Raw genomic sequence first — 22503 nt, forward strand, 5'->3', positions numbered from 1 at the left:
TTAAAGCGACGCAGTGCTGAATCGCAAAAAGGGGCTTGGTCCTTTGGCTGCAAATTGGTCCGGGGCTTAAGTGGTTAACTTACATTGTTCCTTCTATTTCTATATGTGGATAATGGCACTGTCATTTTATTTTTTTTTAATAATAAAAAAAAATTCTAAGTACCTTTTTCCTAATGGATATCCAGCTGTCACATGACCCAGCTCTTTCCCAGCCTATCTGCTGGGAAATATAAGCAGGAGGAGCTTTTCGTCCTCTGCTGCTGGTCACATGTTCACTTGCAAAAAAAGAAGGTCTCAAACAGAAGGAGACCAGAAAGTTGAGGCTCACTGAGAAGCAAATCACCTGAAATCTATAATCAATTACTCTTTATTCAAAAAATATAATGAGGTATAAAGGTACAGAATATCACAAAAGCACGCTTGTGGGCAGGATCAAAGACCACTATCTAGGTCACACAAGTATAAAATGTTACCAACTGGACGAAATGACAGTGGGAACAGGCACATACAAGGGGAAACACATGACAACATGCATACATAGAACATAAGACCACGTCCGGATGCCGAAAAAATTGGTGCCAGTCCAGCCCATGCACTGCTATGGTGCACCAGTGATTACTGAATGTAATGGCAGGGCTGACATCAATTTCCCCAGGGGCTTGAGCCAGCTAAAGACGGGAACGACAGGGGACTCGGATAGTGTAAATGTGCAATGAACTTAGTGACAAGACCATGATTTGTCCATAGGGTGGTACTATATGTGGGGATGCAACAGCTGCTCTGAAAATGCTGCAGTGACCTTTGCAAATGGGAATAGTTCCTTAAACGGGCAGTCATCAGATGGATGATGGAGTACAGATGTGTGCCAGAAATCAAAAAGAGTTGCTGATAGACGAATAAATAGATGTCACTCCCTGAATGTACATCCACATGCTGTGCATTCTCATTCATAAATAGTCACTAGTAATGCTTATTACCTCCGGTGACATTATGCATGGTGCGCTATACTCACAGGATCTGGATGTCCATCCATACCTTCCAACCAGCAACAATTAATGCGATGTCCTGTATGGCGCACCACTATCTGCTGGAATGGTTAATCAAAATGTTGCACCGGCGTGGTCATTGGACATATAAAGGCTGATTTCCCCTTTTTATAACCAGGACCAGTAGGTCATCCTCCCGTTCGCAGTGTGCGGGCCCGCAACCCTGCTGGGGACTATTGCCGTAGCATAGTGTGGCGTCTGGGTGGAAGTGATGTCAACGCGTTTCACATTACAGGATGTGTAGCTTCGTCTGGACGTAAAGGTGGTGTGCGGGCACTCCTTTTTGTAGTCGTCATCCACTTCCGTACACGCCCACCAAAGAAAAATAATTTAAAGGAGCACTCCTTGTCAGTGCTGTAGTCAGTTTGCCATAGTCTGCTGATTGTATCCACTCGTATAGAGGCTTTCAAAAATTGATATTCCATAAAGTGATTTTTCCAAGAAGGATATCAATGCCTGATGCTCCTGGCCTATTATTGAAATTTATGTAGAGCCATAATCATTCTTAATGGGAGGCATTAATATCAAAACGGTGCAGTGATACGTAGGTCCTCATCACATACCCTTAATGTAAAAAGCCCCTGTATGGATCCAAAAGCGTGAAGGTATAATGGTCTATGAGGAAGTATGGAGACCTAGGTTAATAGAAAGGGCTGCAAACTTAATTCCGTGTTAAGGCCCCTCGGAATAAGAGAGCCAAGATGGAAAATCCATCTTTTTTCTGTTGCAGGACCTGATCAAAATCTCCTCTTCTAGGGGAAATATTTAAGACCTATATGCCTTTAACTTGCATACCCGTCAATTTGCCCTGATGAAACTGGGCAAAGTGTTGGGACACCGGCTTTTCTGGATTTTTTTTTCCCAGGATTTCCCTCATATGTTCACCCATGTGGACACTGAACTGTCGTTTGGTTTTTCCAATGTACATTTTGTTACATGGACAGGCTAACGTATAAATTACCTTTGTTGTTGCACAATTGATGAGGCTCTCAATCTTAGAATTGGTTTTATTCTGTGAGTCACTAAAAGATGCTGTCCTATGTACATATGGACATACCTCTTGGAAATTGGGACAGCCATGAGCTGTCTGTACTTTTGACATGTTCCGATTTTATCAGACGGTCTCCTAAATTTATATGGAGGTTAGCGAGCAATCACTCCTCATTTGTGGTACACACCACACGCATGCTCAGTATGCCTATTTCATTCTAGTAATCTGTCGTGGTCACGTGTTCAAAATAATAATTAAAAAAAACGGCCTTTGGAATGCAGAGCAAAATAAATATGAATAAACCATTTTTTAAATGGTTTTACGAATATATATTTACAATAAAATCTCTTTATTTTTTTTTGGGCAATAACATGGTGTGGGCAGATCTTCTGTCAGTCACAGGCTGTGTCACCCCCCCCCCCCCCCCGCCTGTGTATTAGAATAAGAGGGAGGTGAAGCCTCCATCAATCAAGATGTAATATCTAACCCCCATTGTGTTTAGCTGGTTAGTGTCCATGGAGGATAAGGGAGGGAGCGGGCTGTCATTTACCACTGTGTTTACACCCACATGCGTCACGCTATAGTCACATGGGCTGCTCAGATATGTTAGAGAGGAAATGCTCAGGGTATAAAATGCTCAGTTTTCAGTGTATGTGCTGAAAACTGATGCTCTGAGCATGCGCAGAGCTGCCAACACTGCTCTGCAAAATCTCCAGATGCATTGGGGACCTGGATGGAAGGGGAATATAGAGAACAGTAGGATCAAGCTGTGTGTGTGTGTGTGTGTGTGTGTGTTTTTTTTTTTTTTGTTTTGTTTTGTTTTGTTTTTAGAAAACAGATGTCATAGTTACTAAGTATGAACAGTATGTAATACGGCATTTTTTCGATAGTTTATGATGTGGGTTTAGTGACGCTTTAATGGTAAAACTAGTTAGACTGGCAAGAGATGGCAAGTAGTCATATCTGAAATGGCCTGATTAAATAATACCCTAGGTCTAGGGATGAGACTAATGATTTAAAGTTTCCTGGTATTTTGGTGGAAATCAGGACATTTTGGCAAAATAATTTTTATAAAAATTTTTGGAAAATGCATTAATTAGTTGAGCTGGTGAAATCCAGTTGGTGTTTGGTTATTTTTAATGAGATGGCTCTAAAGAGCATATAAGGGGCAGAAGCTCCTTTTCAATTGGAACTGTTCTTGCGCCAAGAAAACACCTCCAATTGACCTCATTGATTTAGGCCTAGTCCCACCTTTGCATGGCGCTTTAAGGCGTGGCAGTGTACCTGCTCTACGTGCAATGCCTTATGGTGTCGTTCTTTATGAATGATAAAGGTTTATGTCGGAGGTTTAACGAAAGTAAACTCCAAGACTGACCAGCGTGAAGGAATGCAGCATTATCTGAGCTTAGTGGTGGAAGCCATGGGATTGCACATAAGGGCGAGTTACAGCAAAGTATATGGTACTTGCTACCGTTTCATTGCCTATGTACGGCCTTGCCAAAATGTTAGATGATAGGGGAGCAACCTTGCTGAAAGCAATGAAAAAAACATAATAGTAAATAGTAGTAAATATAGTAAAAATAAAAAAAATAGTAAATATTTTTAAAGGGGGATAAAGGATTACCAGTGTGGCCTTTCTACTACTATTAGACTCTGTCAAACCACTGGCCAGAGGGATTGTAGGTACAAAAGTCGGTCGGTGGTGGAACCCATGAACTTGTTGGTGTGCTGACCTTCCAAGCAAGGGTTTAACAAATATAAACTCCAAGACTGACTAGCGTGACTGAATGCAACATTATTATCTGAGCTTAGAGGTGGAAGCCATTGAATTATATACCTAAGGGTGAGTTACAACAAAGTATATGGTACTTACTTACCTTTTCATCACCTATGAATGGCCTTACTAAATGTACTAGGCTTACGAGAGGGGAGCAACCCTGCTGAAAGTGATGAAACAACCATAATCCTAAATGTTCTTAAAGAAGGATCGAGGCAATGCAATTACCAGTGTGGCCTTTCTACTACTATAAGACCCTATTGAACCACTGGCCAAGAGGGATTGTAGGTACAAAAGTCTGCTGGTGGTGGGGCCTGTGAACTTGTTGGTGCACTGACCCTCCAAGCAAGGGTTTAACAAATGTAAACTCCAAGACTGACTAGCGTGACTGAATTCAGCATTATTATCTGAGCTTATTGGTGAAAGCCATCAAATTGTACATAAGTGAAAGAAGACTCGAGTCAGAACTGAAAAATAAAGCTTTGGGATTCATGCAAGGAGCACAAGCTATCTGACCAAGATTTTTATTCAGGCATTGTTGCAGCACCAATCTACCCTACTCCTTTCTTATGTTGGTGATGAAGGGGAGGTATTCCCAGACATACCTACTACGGGTTTGACCACTATAGACACATACTAGCAGCAGCCCTCAAGCCTGTACACTGCAAAGGCAGGCTGTTGGCATCCGTTGCTATTTGTGCCTGTTCACAAAGCCAGCGATCACCTTGTATTGTTTGTTTTAGTGCAATAGCCTGGTGGACCTTGTGAGTTCCTCATTTGGCCTTTGTTATTGCTCCCTTCCTTTTTCTTTATGTAGCAATGATGCGCTAACGTGCTGCTGGAATATTGGGTGGTTCTGCCCTTCTCAGAGGTGGACCCAAGCACTCACGACACACCATTAGTGATAAAATGGGCTTTATTTTAGCAGGAGTAAGCCCTGTAAGGGAAGTGCTGATCAAACCTTTTAATCAATGACAAGGTAATCTGTCAACAACTACACATACATTGTTACAACAAGTATATGATATTTATTACCTTTTCATTGCTTATGTATGGCCTTGCTATACTAGGTGGAATAGAGGGGTGCAACCCTGCTGAGAGCGATGAAACAACCACAATAGTAAATATTCTTAAGAGGATAGAGCAGTGGCTTTATCCATTAGGGGCGCCGCCCCCCCAACCATATGTCCGAACCCCTTATCTACATGCAGGGTGCCGAACCATGGATTACAATGGTGTGTCGGGACCGTCCGCCACCAACCCTCCCGACCGAGGGAGCACCAGCCACCACTGGGATAAAGGAAATGCAATTATTGGGTGTGGCATTTCTACAACTATTAGGCCCTGTCTGTGGGATTGTAGTTACAAAGGTCTGCCAGCAGTGGGGCCCTTGGACTCTACATTGTTGCACTTCTCCTCCAGGCAAGGGTATTTGTAATATGAAGGTAGAGTGATGATGTGGTCTCCTTTTAGATAGAACTCTGCTGGTGGCAGCAAATCACCATTACAGAAACAGTTCAATATATACAAGGGTGGCCAAAGGCCTCTTGCCACCACTGATGCTGTGTAGATGTCACCTGGACAACAGTCTGTCCCCTGGTGGACACTCCCGTAGGATGGATTGAGGTAGGTAGCAGGTAGGTCGCACCATGTTGCATGGATGTTGGTGGGTAGAAGGTAGGCCCTGCTGTCCCTTGCTATGGATGACTCTCTGGTGGCCTCTGCTGCTGGCACGCCTCTGCTTGGGGGATGGAAATCATGTAAGGGGTATCTCGCAGGTCCCTGGACTTCCCATTTCTAGCCGGTACCCCTTGTGGCCTTGTCCTAGATACTCTGAAGTCTACCTACAGCTCTCTTATTCCCAGTTGCACAGTATCCCCCACCCCATCCCTTCAGGACTCCTGGTAGATCTCTCCACTGAGACTGTCTAGGCAGTTTCCTTCTCCTGCTCTTTCCCCCCCCCAGACTCCCCCGGGGTTTGAGACTTCAGTTCAAGGCCACATATGCGTTTCCCCAAAACTAAGCTACGTTGGGGGTGTGGCCTGGTTGGAGCCTGGGCGGAGGCTGTCATACACCTTCCTATGCTATTTTGCATATATGTGCAACTTCCAGGACTTTTCCCTTTTCCATTAGATGTCTAGACCTGAGACAAGCTCTGTCCTTGTCTGTACTCCAAGCGGTTGCAACATAAGAGGACTTGGTGGAACCTTAAATGGCACCTGTCAATTTTAGTTTGAGTCACATATGCGACCAATCGCAGTTCTGTCCCCTTCTCTCTTGGCAGCCTGTCAATCAAAGGCGGTGGAAGCAAAAAGAGGTAATCCAGTGGCGCAGCCACAAAGAAGTTTGTGCCTGGACTATGAGGCTACCTCTGGTTTAAAGGGCCTCCAGCCAGGGCTACATTTATTTAAACCTATGATGGCACAAACAGCAATAAACCAAGTAGAATTATAATGAACTTTTGTATCTTCTTTAGGCCCCATTCAACCTGAGCGTAGCGTTTTCAGGCAGAAAGTCGTGCGATTTTTACTGCGTTTCTGCAGCAATTTTGATGTTTTGCTGCGATTTTGTACAGGTCAAATGGTCACCAATGTAAAAAGCAGAAAAACATCAAAATCTGCCTAAAACAAAGTTCCAGAACCTGTTTGCGTTTCAGACATTTTGGATCTTCTGGCATCAGACGTTTTGGAGTGGAGATGTGAACCATCTTCATAGAGAATCATGATTTTTTTTTTTTTTTTTTTTTTTTCCCCTCCAGCGTTTTGTAACTTTCATTCTTCAAGCTACAAAATGCTCAGGTGTGAATGGGGCCTGCAAACTCTTGTCACGTCATACTGTTCTGCCTCTTTCTCAAATGTGGATGTGGCCACGTTGTCCTTCCTTAGCCGCCACCGCTGGAACCAGGGAACCAACTGATCTGGCTATTTAGAATAAACGCACGTGCGCACATGTTAGCTAGTGCTAAAACCAGCAGCAGAAAATAATGAAAGCCATTGCCACCCTGCAAGGCAACCTGTGATGTGAGCTAATATAAGGGCTTGTGTACATGGGCAAAAGCATCCTAATAGGACCTGCTGTGACCTAAGGAATGCGAAACAGGTCGAACGTGTCCTCAGAACTCCACCCTAGACTGTCGAGGTAAACGTGAATTTGTAGTCCATGTCAAATGCAGGAAAACAAAACTCTTCAACATGAGCCCTGAATGGAAACGGTTTCTTAAATGGAGTGTCCCTTTAAATGCTGCTCCTTTTTTAGAAATTTTCAAGCTTCTGTCAGCAAAGTATAACTGGATTCCCTCAACCTTTTTTTTTTTTTTTTCTTTTTTTTTTTTTTTTCCCGGCAGTAACTTTTGTGCCGTTAAGACATGTGGCAAGACGTACATTCCTACCATGTTTTTTTTTTTTTTTTGCAGACGTAGCGTAACTTGCGTACCATCATTTTTGTGTCTGGTTCCGGACCACCGACCAAGAATCTTGTATGGGGTCTCTCGCAGCCTCTGCGCACAAAGCGTTCGTTAATGCAAAATAAACAAAAACTACTCGTACCACTTCCTGTGGAATCTAAGGAGGCTTCAACACGTGGCTTCTCAAAGGTGTGAGTGATTCTGCCTCTGTCAGGAGCGGAGTAGAAGAGAAAGTGTAGAGTATGAACGTATTTAATGCATAGGCAGATGGCGAGGCTCTAGGCCCCTTTTTGCACTTGTGCGACTTGTCCTGCGACTTGGGACTGCAAAGTCGCATGACAAGTCGTGCCCCGTGATTTTTGATGAGTACCATTTATATCGGTGCGACTTCAAAGTAGTCCTGGCACTACTTTGGTCCCACTTTGATGTGACTTGTCCATAGACCTCAAGATTACACAGGCATTGCTTCAAGTCACATGACTTTCAGGTCACACAAGAGTGAAAGGGGCCTTACTGCGAGAAATATGGGGCTGACACTGCTGACCACCTTCTGAAAATGCTTATTGCTTGGGTCATTACTTCGGTAATGCCTGACCTGATATAATTATGTAGCCAGTAAAGCCAGAGCTCTAATATACTTGCCAGTATTGGGCTGTCGCTTTAAAGAGGAAGTAAAGGCAAAAAAAATAAAAAACACACCCTGTAAGGCAAAGGCATAATGAGCTAGTATGCATAGCATACTAGCTCATTATGAATAACTTACCTGAGAACGAAGCCCCAGAAGCGGTCCTCCGTCTTCTTCTTCACCGATGCCATGTATCCCAGAGCGACTTCCAGGTTTCGCTGCTCCGGCGCTGTGATTCGCCAGAGCCGCAATGACGTCACTCCCACGCATGCCCACAGGAGCCGACATTCGCGGCATATCGCTGCGGCCTGCCCAGTGCGCCTGCGCCGATGTCCAACCCACCCGAGAAATCCCACCAGGATGCCCTCCCAGCACACCACCAATCCTAGGCAGAGAGGCATTTCACGGCCCGCAGCTGCACATACACACCTTGCCTAGGATTGGCGGTGTGCCGTGATGGCTTCCTAGTGAGCTGGAACTACAATCCGAATGTGCATGAGCCCACCCCTACTGGAGGGGGGGGGGGGGGGTGGGTTCAAAGTGATTTCTCAGCAAAATAAAGCACAGAGACCTGGATAGTTTGGGGGGGGGGGGGGGGGGTTTGCTTTGAATATTTAAAATGAATGAAATAGTGTTTTTAGTTTGTGGTGCTCAGATGCAGTGAAGAGCCTCTTTAGAGCAAATATGTAATATTGTGCGCCTTAGATATGATGGCTGCATGTTTTCTTTTTTCAGGCTTTGTGCCTTTATTTTCACCTGGTGATCCTGCCATTATTGCACTTCCTGTGTTAGTGTGACACTCTCTGTACTGTATCTATGGAGGAGCAACCTAGGACCAGACTACAGAACAGCTCACTCTCCTTGTCGCCATAAAATGGAGGGGGTTGTTCTGTAGTTTAAAAAAATTAACTAGAGATAACACTGCGGAGTACACAGTACAGGGAATATGTCAGGACTATAGAACACCTCCCCCTTCCCTTATCTGCACAACACAGGGGGTTTTCTGTAGTTCAGAGATAGCTGGAAACCTTGTAACTTATAATGCCTCGTTCACACTTGCTTTGCTCTCGGAAGAACAATCTGTGCTCCGATAGCTCTTGAGGGAGCTTTTGACAAGTGGTGAGGAGTTGTTGTATCACCACCTCACCGCCTGTTTTATTCCTAAAAATGCTAGACTACGGTCGCAGCATGGCCCCATTCACTTGGATGGGTCATGTTTGGCAGGCCTCCTCACCGCCTGTCAAATCTTTCTGAAGAGCTACTCGGCTGGAACTACGAGGAGATACACATTCCATATAGGACCTCCGATCATATTTTGAGTGTCCTCAATAGGAATCGATCATCCTCCATGTTTTTTTCTTTTTTCTTTTTTTTTTCTGCAAACTAGATGGTCCTTTAATGCCTCCTGTGGCTGCCTGCAGTATGGTGTTTGGTCATATGGTGTCTGTCTGACTCCCTGAACCACCATCAATTGCAAACGCTATATCCTGGGAAGGCTCTGTTATTCAATTGAACAATATCTCCTGAGGAAGCCCCAGTTATAGGGCGAAACATGTTGGGAACCATATGACCATGCTGTACCTACAAGGAATGTATTGTATGAGTCTTTTGTAATGCTCTTTCATTGTTTTATGAACCTCTTACCTTTTTTTTTAACGGTTATTAATACAATTTTATATATTTTAATAGTATTTCATGATTTACTGAAACGTGCATCTTAAAAATCCCATAATCTCCAAATACAATCTTTCTGAAGAGCAAGCCGAACGCCTGTAACTCTTCAGAGATGAAACTATGCGTGAACGAGGCCCTAACACAACAGTCATTTAAATGAGCTGCCTAGAGCCTAGTACACATGGACTGAATGTCGGGCGGTTCAAATAAAAAATGGCTGACGTTCAGCCCGTGTGTATGGCAGCTTGGTCTGACAAACTGGCCATGCATGGTCCCCCTGAGGAAGACACATTATTAGCCCTGTGTCGTCACATTTAGGGGAGGGGCCAGGATGGCGGAGGAGACCGTTTCGTGCTTGCTTGAGCAGACTACTAACACACATAGGATTTGAAGCTACCTGGAAGAGGTTTTTTGCTACTTTATGCTTTATATAGTTTTGGTGCGCTGGAAGCGCCATTAAAATCTGAGTACCCTGATGTTCTTTTTTAATAAGAAAAAAAAAAAAAAAATTATAATACACTATCCAGCCTCTTCCGTGTTTTAACATTTGAGGACGTCCTCTGTGGATGTAACTGTGGGATCCTGCTGAAAACTTCTTAACTCAGAGCCCAGGAGTGTTTCAACCTCTCATGTGGACCAAACTTAGTTGTGCGGTGGGGGTGGGGTGGGGGGAGCAGCAAGGTCACCTTCTTATTGAACAGGATTTTTCTTCAGTAGAGTCACTTTATGGAGTATTATTGCACGTATGCACTTGAAAATCTGAGGATTTGAAGATTACTGAGGACGTTTTTTTTTTTTTTTTTTTTTTTTTTTTTTTTAATGTACACATTTAATTCAATCAAATGATTTTATTTATTTTTTTCTCTGCTTTCACTTCAACTTGCTTGATTAACTAATTTTTGTAGTACCATATTTTATATTCATTTCTCTTTTTGTAAATTTAGTATTGATGGTATTGCAAGGATGGAAGGATATTTTTCACTGTGAACTTGCTTGATTTACTAATTTTCGTTGCACCATAATTTAACCGCTTCAGCCCCGGAAGATTTTACTCTCTTCCTGACCGGAGCACTTTTTGCGATTCGGCACTGCGTCATTTTAACTGACAATTGCGCGGTCGTGCGACGTTGCACCCAAACAAAATTGATGTCCGTTTTTTTGCATGCAAAATAGGGGATAGATTTATGGCATCTTTATTATAATTTTATTTTTTTTCATTAGTGATCTGCGTGTTTTTTTTTTTTTTTTAAAAGCGACTGTGACATTATGGTGGACAGATTGGACACTTTTGACACTATTTTGGGACCATTGTCAGTTATACAGCGATCAGTGATATAAAAATGCACTGATTACTGTGTAAATGACACTGGCAGGGAAGGGGTTAAACCCAAGGGGGGCGATGAAGGGGTTAAGTGTGTCCTAGGGAGTGATTCTAACTGGGGGAGGATGGGCTACAATTCACATGACAGCGATCACTGCTTCCGATGACAGAGCAGGGGATCTCTGTCATGACACAAGGCAGAACGGGGAAATGCCTTGTTCACATAGACACTTCCCCATTCTGAGGCTCCGCGACACGATCACCGGGAATCCAGCGGACATCGAGTCCCACGGGCACGCTTTATGCAGCAGGTGCATGCCAGCTAGTCCCGCCAATTAAAGGGGGCGTACAGGTACGCCCATTTGCCCACCGCTGCCATTGTGTCGACGTATATTGACGTGCGACGGTTGGCAAGTGCTTCACATTCAGTTGTCTTTTTTAGTATTGATGTTATTGTAATAGTACTTTTTTTTTATCATTAAGGCTATTATTGCACAGCGCTACATTCTCTTTGCTATTTTTAAACCGGTAGCTGACCGTCTCTCGATCAGTGCTCTCTGCCAGTAGGGGCCAACCCCCTGTCAGAACAAAATGGAACAGCGGGGGGGGGGGGGGGGTCTGTACTAACATCAGATTGTTAGTACAACAGCTCCAAACGGAGCTGTAAGTTTGTTTTTGTTTTGGTCAACCCAACGGAACACATAAAAAAGCTGCATGTAGCATTTCTGGCAGTGCACCTTGCGACATTTCAGAATGAAAGGCACCACATCATACCAATGCATATAATGTGCATTGCCACAACCAATAATGTGAATAAGCCCTTAAACACAGGTGCATGTGGTGCAGCGTGTGTGTGTATTGGGGTCTTACATAAAATGAATGGCACAGTAATGCACCACATTTTGGCTCCTTGCATTGCGGTAAACCCCTTGTTACCATAACTCGCAGACTCAACGTCTTGGTGAGATGCCCCAGAATCGGGTCTTTGCATTGAGACCGTTTAAAAATGAAAAAAAAAAAAAATGGGTTAAATCTTCCTGAGTGAATAAAATGTGGAGCATTGTTGGCCCACGCTCGCCGCGTCACGCTTTGATAATCTGGAGGGCAGCTGTGCACCTGCGATTTGTATCGCTTCCTCTTTCTATAAACAGCAGTGCAGAGATCAGTGAAGTGAGGAACTAAACCGGTTTTCAGTTTACCGACTGCTATAAATGGCCGGTATTTTCAAGCTGTGCGCCCTCTCCAAGCATCGCTCATGCCAGGCGCATCTGACTTCAATGAATCGGGGGCTGGAGAGCGCATATTAGCTCGGCAAGGGGCATCATTGGCTCTGCAGCAATCCGCATTGACCTCATTTCACAACTTACTAAAGCACTTTGTTGATTCATTTAAAAAATAAGAGGCACAACTACGATATTTGCTTCAATTTATCCAGAAAAAAATGTGCCATAAATATTTTATTGATTTTCAACTTGCACACATGTGGAATGGGCTGAACATGTAAGGGTGCGTCACTGCCGAAGGGGAGAGCTCGGAAGAGCGCATCAGTACACTGGCGGTGAGTGTGTGTATCGAAGCAAGAGGTGGATGTTATTGCAGTGACAAGTGAAGTGGGGACATATGTGGGGCAGGTGGTGAGAGTAGGGGGCGAGGACTGAGGTCGGTGGTGAGAGCTGGGCAAGAGGACTGGGGTCGGTGGTGAGAGCTGGGCAAGAGGACTGGGGTCGGTGGTGAGAGCTGGGCAAGAGGACTGGGGTCGGGGGTGAGAGCGGGGCAAGGGGACTGGGGTCGGTGGTGAGAGCGGGGCAAGGGGACTGGGGTCGGTGGTGAGAGCGGGGCAAAAGGACTGGGGTCGGTGGTGAGAGCGGGGCAAGAGGACTGGGGTCGGTGGCGAGAGCACGGGGAGAAACTACCAGGGTCAAAATTGTGACCGGGCCCTAGCGTTCGGCCACCGGCTCAGAGGGAAAGGTCTGGAGCCTTTCATGGTTTTTTGCATCGGGACCCTGAAGTTTCTAGTTATGCCACTGCCTCCAACATAAAAAACAAAAGCAAAAAAACTTCAGCTCTTCTGCCCACCTGTGGCAGAGCCAAAATTCCCCCTCTTCCTCACATACCAGTACCCCTGCGCAATCTCCGCCCCCTCCCCCAGCAGATCCGCCGCTGCTCTACACCACCTCTAGAGAGGACCTGACATTTGGTGCTGCTGCTCTCCTGTGACCTGCAGAAATCTTCACAGGTATTGATAAGATCGACCTACAGCTCCCAGGAAGTATCTCGTTACTGATAACTTTATTTGTGACTCTTACGTGTCACGCAATCTACTGAAGACAGCCACAAATAATTATTAGCCGTCAATCAGATTAAAGCTATGGAAAACGCATACTGGCTGCCATTTTGGGCAGCTCCCTCCTAAGACCTCATAGTCCACAGATCACATGGCCAAAGTGCAGATCAAAATGTTAAAGCTAAATTCCAGGACTCCACTGCAAGAGGTGGACCCTCACAGTCCTCAAGTACAATACAGGACTTCTGGTCCTGCATGGCACGTGATGACGTCACAGTGGGATTGTTGGATGGAGCACCGGAGAGACATGGCTTTGGAGGACCAGTTGCACAATGTGCCATAAGCCTGCAGGAGCAAGCAATAGGGCAAGTATCACAACTTATTCCTCTACTCCTAGACTTAACACGCAGAGAGGGGCCTTCACACTGTCATTCCATTGCTCTGCGCTACTGCAAACATGTTAATATGTTGCGTCAAGGCAGACATTTCATCAGTGGGCATCCAGTGCATGTCAATGGCTAAAAACCAGGTTGGCATCAGTCAACCATCTGTGCAAAATAGAAGAAGGTTCACATACAGTTATCAGCTCTGCTGTTACAAGATCACTCCTGGCTGCAATGGCTTTATGCATTTTTTATTGGCAGATGTGACTGAGTGTAGTACTATTTGTTACTGGCAGAGGGCAGAATAAACATGAATACAGAAACCCCAGGGTATTTCTGAAGGCATTCAGCAAGTCAAGAAACTTTAGTGCTAAAGGTACACTTATATCCCAAAACAGCCAACTCCATTCCAAGTTTTTCTGCAATAAAAAAAGATACCTTCTGCGTAGTAGCAATGGACAACCCAATTATTTTTCCATTTCTTTTTGTGGGTGTGTGGGGGGGGGGGGGGGTGTTTGACCTCTAACCTTAGGTTCATACTAGTGCGATGCGGGGACCAGCATGATTCAAGCGCCGGTACCAACATCGCTCCCCTCCCGCAGGCAGTTCAGTCTTGTGCGAACCGCTGGGGGTGTCATTAGCAAAGGTAATAAAAAAAAAAAAAAAAAAAAAAGATTACAGCGCACACATGCAAAAAAAGACATTTAAATCCTGCAAGGCTATGTAAAAACATCCGAACATATTCAGAAACAATGGGGATTTAGTTACACCAAATGGCCATATAGTGCAAAGCCCACTACTACATAAAAGTACCCCAATATCAGTGGGTCCTACACTATCCAAAGAATGGAAGATCCCACTTCTCTAAACCATGGGAGTATACACTCCTCTACATGGGAGAATTGAAAGGACTCCTCCTATAACACAGGTGGACACTAATATGAGGCAATGATGATGGGGGGCGTCCACGCTATAGCCGAATGACTGCCTCAGCATGGACCTGAATTTCCGGGAGGCCGTCATACGACAGCATCCCCTTTGCACGCGCTCCGTGCACCCCCTGCAGGGAGCGCGCTCTGTGCTCACCAATTAACTGAGACTCTGATGATCACAGATTTGAGTAAGAGGCAGATTCCCAGCCCCTTACCACGTGATCAGCTGTCAGCCAATGACAGCTGATCACATGATGTAAACAAAAGCTCGGTAATTGTTTTTTTTTTCTCAGCGCGAGGAGAAAAAAAAGCCGATCACCGGATTATGTGCAAGGGACATCGGTCCCGAAGAGGCAATTATGCCTCATCTGTGCCACCAGTGGCCTCTGCCAGTGCCACCTGCCAATGTCCACCAGTGCTACCTATCAATGCCCATGAGTGCCACCTATCAGTGCTCACCAATGGTGCCAATCGGTGCCACCTATCAGTGCTGCCTATCAGTGTAACCAACCAGTGCTGATCAGTGCCCATCACTGCCACCTATCGGTGCCCCTCAGTGCCACCTTATCAGCGTACATCAATGAAGGAGAAAAATTACCTGTTTGCTAAATTTTATAACAAAATATAAAAAAAAATTGTAGAATTTTATTTTATTTTTTTTTAATAAAAAATTAAAACCGCAGAGGTGATCAAATACCAGCAAAATAAAGCTATATTTGTGGGAACAAAAATAATAAAGGGTGGCACTGATGTACAACACTGATCAGTGCCCATCAGTGTCGCCTATCGGTGCCCATCGGTGGCATCTATCAGTGGTACCTATCGGTGGCCATCAGTGTCGCCTTATCTGTGCCCATCCCTACCGCCTTAACTGTGCCTATCAGTGCCCACCAGTGCCGCCTCATCAGTGCATATCAACAAAGGAGAAAAATTACCTGTTTGCAAAATTTTATAACAAATTATGAAACATGATTTTTTTTTTTTTCAAAATTTTCCATCTTTTTTGGTTTAGCAAAAAATAAAAATCCCAGCAATGATTAAATACCACCACAAGAAAGCTCTATTTGTGGGAAAAAAATGGTAAAAATGTCATTTGTGTACAGTGTTGTATGACCGCACAATTGTCATTCAAAGTGCGTTAGCGCTGAAAGCTGAAAATTGGACTGGGCCGGAGGGGGGTTTAAGTGCCCAGTAAGCAAGTGGTTAAAGATGATGCAGCCATAAGACCATACAGACAGAAAAAAAGATTACCCCGCTGGTGGCCAAATAGTGCTGCTCAAACTAGCAGCGTTTTACCGTCAAAGTGCGCCTGCCCCAGTGTGAAAGCAACCTTAAGTAATGGGAAATCGTACAGAAAATTTCTTAAATTAAACATTTCTTAAACCCAACAAGCCTCTAATCAGTGCACTTGTATGTATAATTTGGATAAAAAACAAAACAAAAAAAACCTACATCTTAAAGTGGATGGCAACCCAAAAAAAACGTAAAACAATCCTTTAAATACATTAAAAAACATTTGAACATTTTTAACTTGACATAAATGCCTGTTGCTAGGCAGATCGTCCTAATCTGCCTCTTCCTATTCCGCAGTGATCTTCCGTCTTCTCCTCCTTGCTTCTGGGGAATGGGGCACTGTGTGTTCTGGGAACTGTGTGTGTCCCAGAACACAGCGCACCCCATTCACAAAGAGCTGCTCGACTCGCACATGCGCAGTAGGAAACGGGCAGTGAAGCGGCAAGGCTCCACTGCCTGTTTCCCTTAGTACGAATGGCGTCGCCGAGAGCCAGAGGGACGGGTCGGTCTCAGGCGGCCGACATCGCAGGCACCCTGGATAGATAAGTGTGCTTATTAAAAGTCAGCAGCTACAATGTTTGTAGCTGCTGACTTTAAAAAAAATAAAATTTTTCTTCAGCTGGCCCTCCTCTTTAAATACACCAAAACAGGTAATCAAAACTTTTGGACAAAAAAAATGGGCTAACTTTACTGTTTTCTTTTTTTTTTTTTTTTTTTTTTCATTATAGTGTATTTTTTTTCCCAAAAAATTGCGTTTGAATACCGTGTCACATAAAATATTACAACAACCGCCATTTTATTCCCTAGGGTCTCTGCTAAAAACAAAATGGTGTGTGTGTGTGTGTGTGTGTATATGTATGTATGTGTGTGTATGTATATGTGTGTGTGTGTGTGTATGTGTATATGTATGTGTGTATATATATTGTGCATACATACATACATACATACATACATACATACATACATACATACATACATACATACATACATACATACATACATACATACATACATACATACTGAGATCTCCTACACACCAGAGTTCAGTCCTTTTGATAAGTAGAAACGTATCTCTTTTTTTTTCTTCTTTTATCAGCGATGTTCTCAGACTTAGCAGCCTGAAGTCATTTGCAAGTTGCCCTGAAGTTTTAATCGGCCTAATTTGCACCACAATCGGGCAATGCCAATTAGTTAAAAAAAAAAAAATTAAAAAAATCAGACGACCTCTAGTCTCTGGGAATCTATGGCAAACTGAAGAGGACGTCTGCCGTGTTTGTGTTTTTATGGAAACCGGACTGTTACCTGGCCAGGACAGCCTACAAATACCTCTGTGTCTGAGGACTGATTATTTGGGGCCCTTTTCATGCGGCCGTTCCAATCGGGTCAGTTTTTCAGGCGGATTTGATTGGATGGTCTATTCACCTCTATGGCCAGGTGGGGGTGAACAGACTTGTGTCCGTACATACACCCGCCTGCCTCCATTTGATCCCCTGCTGATCAAGACAGAATCCGCCCCGTCTGAAAGGGGCCTTAGCCTTTCATGCACCCGCCTTCGTAGAAGGGGCCTTAGCCTTTCATGCACACGATTTCGTAGAAATGCCTGTGTAAACTCTCATGAAAGTTGGACCAAATTAGTACAGGGACTATTTTGAAGTCGGCACGACTTGAAGTTGCACATATATGAATGGTTATCATTGGAACTCATGGGAAACTATTTGTCATGCGACTTTGCAGTCCCAAGTCGCAGGACTAGTCGCATAAGTGTGAAAAGGGCCTAAGGCTGGCCATTGACTTGTTTTATTTTTTGAATCCGGCTGATGGGGGGGGGGGGGGGGGGGTCCTTGAACGGATTTCCCATACACACAAACGAGGTGGATGGAGGAATCCTCCCCGCTGTGGCAATACAATAGCGCACAGGGCTCAACTGTCAGATACACTGATCAGAGCTGATTGAGTTTTCCATCAGTCCCGTTCGGCAGAAGTCGATCGTTAGATCAACTTGTGTCGATTAGGAATTGCCATGGATTGTTCGAGATTAGGCTGGTACGTGTTGAGCTATACAAATTTCAATCCATCTGTTGACAGTTTTTAAAACAGGGGTAGGCATTGCAACCTGGGGCCCTCCAGCTGTTGCACAACTACAAGTCCCATCATGCCTCTGGGAGTAATTGTACTTGCCAGCCTCATGGAAAATGTAGTTATACAACAGCTAGAGAGGGCCCCAGGTTGCCTAGGGGGTTTTTAGGGGGTGATTTTTTAATTAATTTATTTTTTAATATATGCACCCCACCCCTCATTACCAGACGGAGTTCTGTGTGGTTGCTGGAGAAGTTGAATCGCATGGTGTTTCTGTAGTCTTTCGGTGGTGATCTGTCACACCAAAAAAATCCTCATTAAGCTGGATGTACACTAGTAGGTTTTGGGACAAAGCATTCAGTACTTTTGACTTGGCGATTGCCATTCTAAAGTAGTTACAAAATGTATTTGCTTTTAACATTCGATTTTAGGAGTAAATGGGCTTTACAGAATGAGAACCACCTGGATGGTGAGGCCCCTTTCACATGGGGCAGACTCTGATTAGATCACAGGGGGGATGTGTCTGGTGATCCCATGGTGATCTCAGCAGAGCGCGTGGATGACGGGTCCGTGCCCACTCTGTTTCTGCAGTGTGGACATGGACAGAGCCCACTCTATGGTCCGGCAGGGAAAAACGGACTCCGTTGTCTGTTTACACCCAACTGCACTCAGAACCGTCTAGACCAGTGATGGCGAACCTTGGCACCCCAGATGTTTTGCGACTACATTTCCCATGATGCTCCTGCACTCTGCAGTGTAGTTGAGCATCATGGTAAATGTAATTCCAAAACATCTGGGGTGCCAAGGTTCGCCATCACTGGCCTAGATGGAAGAGGATGGACCCCACCCCCCCCCCCCCTTTTTTTTTTTTTTTTGCGGACCAGATCAGTTTGGAGGTAAGCGGGTGCAAATGGACACGTCTGTTTACACCCGTTGGCCCACAGGGGTGAAATGGAGGGTCCGATGAAAAACTATCAGGCGGATCAGATTGGACCCTTTATGTGAAAGTGGCCTTAGAAATTCTTTCATTTGAGAAAAAAAAAATTCTATCCTGTTTCTGCACGTTTTTTTATCACTGCAGTCAATTTGAACCCGCTAAGGATCAGAAAATCAAACGTTCTGAAAGAGGAAATAAACCCATCGATTTTTTCAGTTTAAAAAAATCCCAGGAATGCTTGCTAACTGTCACATTTGCTTGAGCTTTCAACCAAACTATCATGCCATCCAATGGCTGAGGTCATAACTGATCACATGTGCAGCATCATGGCAGTTGAAGATCAGAGGTCAAGATGGCAGCTTCCTTGATTGAAACAGATAGGAGGGTAGAAAGATAAAAACTAACGAAAATATGCTAATGTATACTCTTTAGGCTTTACATTGGTCTGCTGTTTTAAGATGTCACCAAGTTCCGTTGATGGATTCTGTAGAAAGTGGAATAAGAAAATAGGAAAATGAAGCTTTCTCTGAGCTGTTTTTGCATCAACTGGTGATCTGGTGGAGGTGGTGGGCATGGTGGGTTCTAGTAAATCGTCCAATATTTGCTCTGCCATTAGCCCTGTTGGTACCACCCTGCATGGCAAAGTTGACTTTTGCTAAGGACCTGGAAGAAAATTCTCAGCCTAACCGCGATTGCATCCAATCAGATTCAGCCACTGTTCGGGTATTCTGACATATGCAGGTGCTGGCTGTCAGACTACAATAAGCCAGCATTGCAGATTTGTCTGTCTGCGCTGTTTTTCCTGTATGGGGGGGTTCTGGTTATTTCTCTCGTTTTTACATCCTTTTTTTTTGTGTGTGGTCTATTTCCCTTTTTGGAAGATTTTACTTCCTTTGCCAGAGACACAATGGGAAGTGAAAGGAAAAAGTGAGGGGTAATCCCCTCTCAGGAAGTTGTCACCAGATCAGATTTCCTCTCCATTCTTGTTTTGGTGACGGGGGTACATTTTTGGCTTTCCCATAACTTACTCCATGACAATAATAGGTCAGCGGAAACATAGAAAACCATAAAACCTGACAGAGGTTCTATCCCCTTGTCAATGCAACAAATACTAAAAGAAAAGGGTTTGGCTGAAATGGATCTCATGATTAGACAGAGCTTACTACTTTCATACTGTCTGCAATTATAATTGACAATAGTCATTATTTATTGTACTTCCTTATCTTCATAGAATAAACCAGACTTGAATACAACCCTACCCATTCGTCAGACGGCTTCAATCTTCAAGCAACCCGTTACCAAGATCACCCATCACCCCAACAATAAAGTCAAGTCTGATCCCCAGCGGGTTATCGAGCAACCTCGCCAGGTAAGCAGATCCCTGATGGGTGTCACAGGGACATTTTAAGTAGAATATTTGTAATGTTTAAAGGGGAGACTCCACTTTCCTGGGAAAAAAAAATAGAAAAAAATTAGAAGATACCAAGGTTCGCCAAACTGCTGCCCAAAAGCCAGACGTGGCCTTTTGGTTGCCCTTATCCAGCCCTTGGGGCACCATTCCTCCAACTAATGAGGCACCCTATTTTTCCCACTGGCACCAATTTTTTATTTTTTTTCCTACTGGCATCCAATGACTAGGTACCATTTTTTTTTTCCCCACTGGTACCAATGACGAGGCACCATTTTTATTTTTTTTCCACTGGTACCAACAGCGACTGCACCATTTTTTATTTATTTTTTCCCACTGGCACCAATGATGAGGCACCATTTTTATTTTTTTCTACTGGTACCAATGACAAGGCATGATTTTTTTTTTTTTCCCCCACTGGCACCAACGACAAGGCAATGAGGCACCATTTTTTTTTTTTTTCGACTGGCACCAACGGCGAGGCACCATTCTTTTTCCACTGGCACCAATCCCCTTACTAGCAAAAAGAAAAATATACTGCACTGTGAAACTGCAACTTAGCAGCCGGTACATCTGTAGACAAAAAGCAACAATGTGAATATGTAGAAAAACATGCAGCGCTAAAATTGCAAAAAAAAACTTAAAAGATAATAATAAAAATTAATGTTCAAAATCTAGAGTGATAATTAAAGTGCAAGTGTAAATTACAAATAAAGTCCATATATTTATATTTGGTTCCACAAAACATGTATATGGCAATCCAACCACCCATGTGACCTTTAAAGTGAAGAAATATTCAGAACCACCACCACCATAGATAGGAGGAGGCTTACCAGATCTTAGTTACTTGGCAAGGCTTATACCGCCCAAGTCTACAGAGCTTGATAGATTAGATAGCCCGATGGGAAATGGCGGGTCCAGAGTCCACTTCAGTAGGTCAGCATCAGACCATCGATGGGATGTGGCATATAGGCCAAAAACACCATTGGAGGACAAAAGCTTGGTGCCACGTATTTTAAATCATGCAGATAAAAAAGGCTAACCTAGCGTAATACTTTTTAAAAAGTAGTATTTAATATAAATAAAAATTGAACACTCACATTTGGAAAAACATGATAAAGCATGTAAAGATGCACAAAGCGATGTATGCAGGGAGGTCCATCCGTCGCGTTTCGACTACAGCCGTCTTCTGGGGTCAAGATAACAGATGACTCAGTTGGCCCTGTTTGTACTATGTGATGAAGTTGACCAATCACAGCTAGCAACCCAATGGGTGACCTGAAAGGGAAGCCATCTATTGTGTACAACTGACCTGCTGTGATTAGACACCGCGGTCACATGGTACCGGCAGCGAGCCAGTACTCTGGTTTATCAGCTGTGTCCCGTCATATGACATCCAGTCAGGATGGGAAAGCGCCCGGTTGCCAATCTGCTATTGGTCAAACGGGGACTGGTTAATATTCAAAGCAAACTCCCCCATGCGTCCATGTTTCCATGTTTTTATTTTGTTGAGAAATCACTTTTGCAACCTCCCCCCCCTCTCTAGCATTTCTAGCTGCAAGCATCTTGAGTAAGGGCAGATGATTCACGTAGCATTTATTTCTTTTGGAATCCATCTGCCCTTGGCTCAGGCGTACAGGCAGGAGGTTGTCTTGGCTAAGAAAGCCCCTCCTCTCCTTACCCATGAAGACTCCTGGGATTTATGACATCATTTTGGGCTAGGCCAGAAACCAGGAAACAATTAAAGAAATGTAAAAAGAAAAAAAAAAAAGTTTAAAACAAGTAATGTACTTTCCGATCTATTTAATAATGTTATCAGCATAAGGAATAAATATAGTTAATGTTAATTGAGGGAGTGTAGTTCTCCTTTGAAGGGGTTTAAGAGTAAAGCACTAATTTACCTCTTCCGGGCCGCCCACTGTGTGTTTATATACCTCATTACTTTGACATCATATACCATTGTTATGGCAGCAGCTATTATTATTTTTTTATTTGTACAGCAGGCAATTCGGCGTACGATAAAAGTGGTCCCAGTGGGATCACTTTTATAGGCAGGTGGAGAGATCCAATGTACCCCATACTCCTTCACATAGGGTGGGGGCAGATTTCGATAAGCCCCCCCATCCGCAGACCCCCACAACTCCCGGCCAGGGTTGTCTGGAAGAGGCCCTTGTCTCCAAAAAAGCACCCACACTCCCCCCCATGTTGAGGACATGTGGCCTGGTATTGTTCGTGGGGGGAGGAGGGTTGTGTGTTTTTTTTTTTTTTTTTGCAGGGTTTCCCTTCAAGGTCATCAGAGCACAAGTCACATGCCAAAGTCGGATCAGTTAAGATGATGATCCGACTTTGATCT

The 22503-nt window shown here is 44.1% G+C and overlaps 1 protein-coding gene across 1 annotated transcript in view; it reads left to right on the top strand.

The window, feature by feature from the left end:
- The window catches only part of MBD2 (methyl-CpG binding domain protein 2), a 106792-nt gene that overhangs the window by 38473 nt on the left and 45816 nt on the right, over nt 1-22503 (top strand). Inside the window, exon 3 of the mRNA XM_077462997.1 lies at nt 19974-20111. Coding sequence (XP_077319123.1) covers nt 19974-20111 — 138 coding nt within the window. The remainder of the gene's footprint in view (nt 1-19973; nt 20112-22503) is intronic.

This window comes from Lithobates pipiens, unplaced genomic scaffold (genome assembly GCF_037356315.1).
Source record: "Lithobates pipiens isolate NorthernLeopardFrog02 unplaced genomic scaffold, aLitPip1_a1.2 Scaffold_3, whole genome shotgun sequence".
In the NCBI taxonomy this organism is placed as follows: domain Eukaryota; kingdom Metazoa; phylum Chordata; class Amphibia; order Anura; family Ranidae; genus Lithobates; species Lithobates pipiens.